Raw genomic sequence first — 1,755 nt, 5'->3', positions numbered from 1 at the left:
CTTTGGAAAAACGGGGTAAAGTTTCAAAATTGACCTTATTAGTACAATTGAATCTCTTCTTGGAAGAAGGAATTATAAGATGCAGAGGATGATTGGAACATGTCGCACAGGCGGCGGAAATAAAATTCCCAATCTTACTGCCGAAAAGTTGTTTTCTCACAAAATTGATAGTAAGGGAGCATCACTGTTTACAAGCTCACATGGGAGTAAATGCAACCGTGGCAAGTGTGAGACAGGAATATTGGGTCCCACAGCTTCGCCAATTATACAAAAGTGTAATTCATCATTGTATAATCTGTAAGAAAACACAAGGGAGACCCTACCGTGTAAATATTGCTCCACCATTGCTAGAATTTCGGGTGCAGAGAAAACAACCCTTTAGTGTTACGGGGGTAGATTACACAGGAGCGTTGTTAACCAAGGAGAAACAGCAAAATCCTGAAGAAGCCTATATTGTGTTGTTTACTTGTCCAGTTACTACAGGAATCCATATCAAATTAGTAAAAGATCTGTCCTGCGATTCGTTTCTTATGGTGTTCCGAAAGTTTTGTAGCCGTCAGGGATTTCCTTCTTTAATGCTAAGTGACAATGCTACTACTTTTGTATCGACTTCAGTTTATTTGAAAAACATGGCAGAAAGTTCCTTAGTACAAGAACATCTGAATGCTATCGAATGTAAATGAAAGTTCATACCAGCCAGAGCACCTTGGTTTGGAGCTATATGGGAAAGATTGATTGGTCTTTTGAAAACATGTCTAAAGAAAGTAATAGGTCCGGCCTTTCTCAGCTTTAGTGAACTTTCCTGTGTTGTGACTGAACTTGAAGCAATTATTAATGACAGACCCTTAAGTTATACTTCGAGAGATCTAAACCAGTTGGATATTCTGACGCCCAATCATTTGATTTTAGGACGTAGATTGAGATCATTCCCTAGGGAAGTCATAGATTGGAAAGATGAAACTAAGGACCCTCTGTATGGTGGAAATAAGGACGTTGGAAAGCGTTTTTTGTACATTACAAAAAAATGTGATGACCTGTGGAAAAGGAGGGAGAGAGAATATTTAACTTCTCTCAGAGAAACTCATCGGGTAGGAATCAGACACGAATCTTGGCCCAAAATGGGAGATGTTGTGTTGATACACGATGGAGGACCGAGAAGTCGTTGGAAATTCGGTCAAATTGTCAAATTACACGTGGGACCGGATGATGTCTTCCGCATGGTTACTTTAAAAACCCCACAAGGTGAGACCTGTTGTCAAGTTATATCCTTTGGAATTATGGCAAGAGACTGATGTTGTCATATCTGAGAAAACTGATAACAAAGGCACCCGACCGAGCAGGAAAACAGCACAGGCGGCTACTGAGGTGAGAAGAGCCCTCATTCAAGCGGGACAATTATAACTGTAAATATTGTTTCTGTTTGCTGGGAGTGTATCATGACTTACGATGAAATCACGATAGTGTATTTATAAAGACCAGTAAACAGTCATTTATCTTTTATTTTGTAAGGGAAATATTATGAACATTATGCAACGTGAGATGCGTAGAAAATTATAATTGTTGTTTTGAATTATTTTGTAATAATATAATATATATTTCTTTTTGTCGAAGTTTTTTGTAAGGCAAAATATATTAAATAGTTGTTTGACTCTAAGCAATCGTTAACGAGTTGTTAAAGTTTGTTTTGACGAATGCGGGTCGCGCATGCGTGGATCTCAGCCGTCTTTGAGTAATGTAACGCAATATTAGTTAGTA

General features: G+C 38.3%; 1 protein-coding gene across 1 annotated transcript; it reads left to right on the top strand.

Moving 5' to 3' along the window:
* Window positions 1–200: 200 nt before the first annotated feature.
* Window positions 201–1,292, top strand: LOC137615914 (uncharacterized). Its single transcript, XM_068345602.1, has 2 exons — window positions 201–500; window positions 762–1,292. Exons 1-2 carry the CDS (start codon window positions 201–203, stop codon window positions 1,290–1,292), a joined length of 831 nt encoding a protein of 276 aa, XP_068201703.1.
* Window positions 1,293–1,755: the final 463 nt, after the last annotated feature.

The sequence above is a fragment of the Palaemon carinicauda genome, chromosome 22, assembly GCF_036898095.1.
Source record: "Palaemon carinicauda isolate YSFRI2023 chromosome 22, ASM3689809v2, whole genome shotgun sequence".
Lineage (NCBI taxonomy): Eukaryota > Metazoa > Arthropoda > Malacostraca > Decapoda > Palaemonidae > Palaemon > Palaemon carinicauda.
The sequence above is the reverse complement of the archived record's forward strand: the minus strand, read 5'-3'. Positions and strand labels throughout refer to the sequence as shown.

What these genes read in the sequence shown, in the direction of transcription:
- LOC137615914 (XM_068345602.1), top strand. Translation starts at nt 201, where the DNA reads ATGGGAGTAAATGCAACCGTGGCAAGTGTGAGACAGGAATATTGGGTC. An exon ending in CAGGAATCCATATCAAATTA is followed by an intron (nt 501 to 761) that starts GTAAAAGATCTG and finishes ACATGTCTAAAG; the next exon opens with AAAGTAATAGGTCCGGCCTT.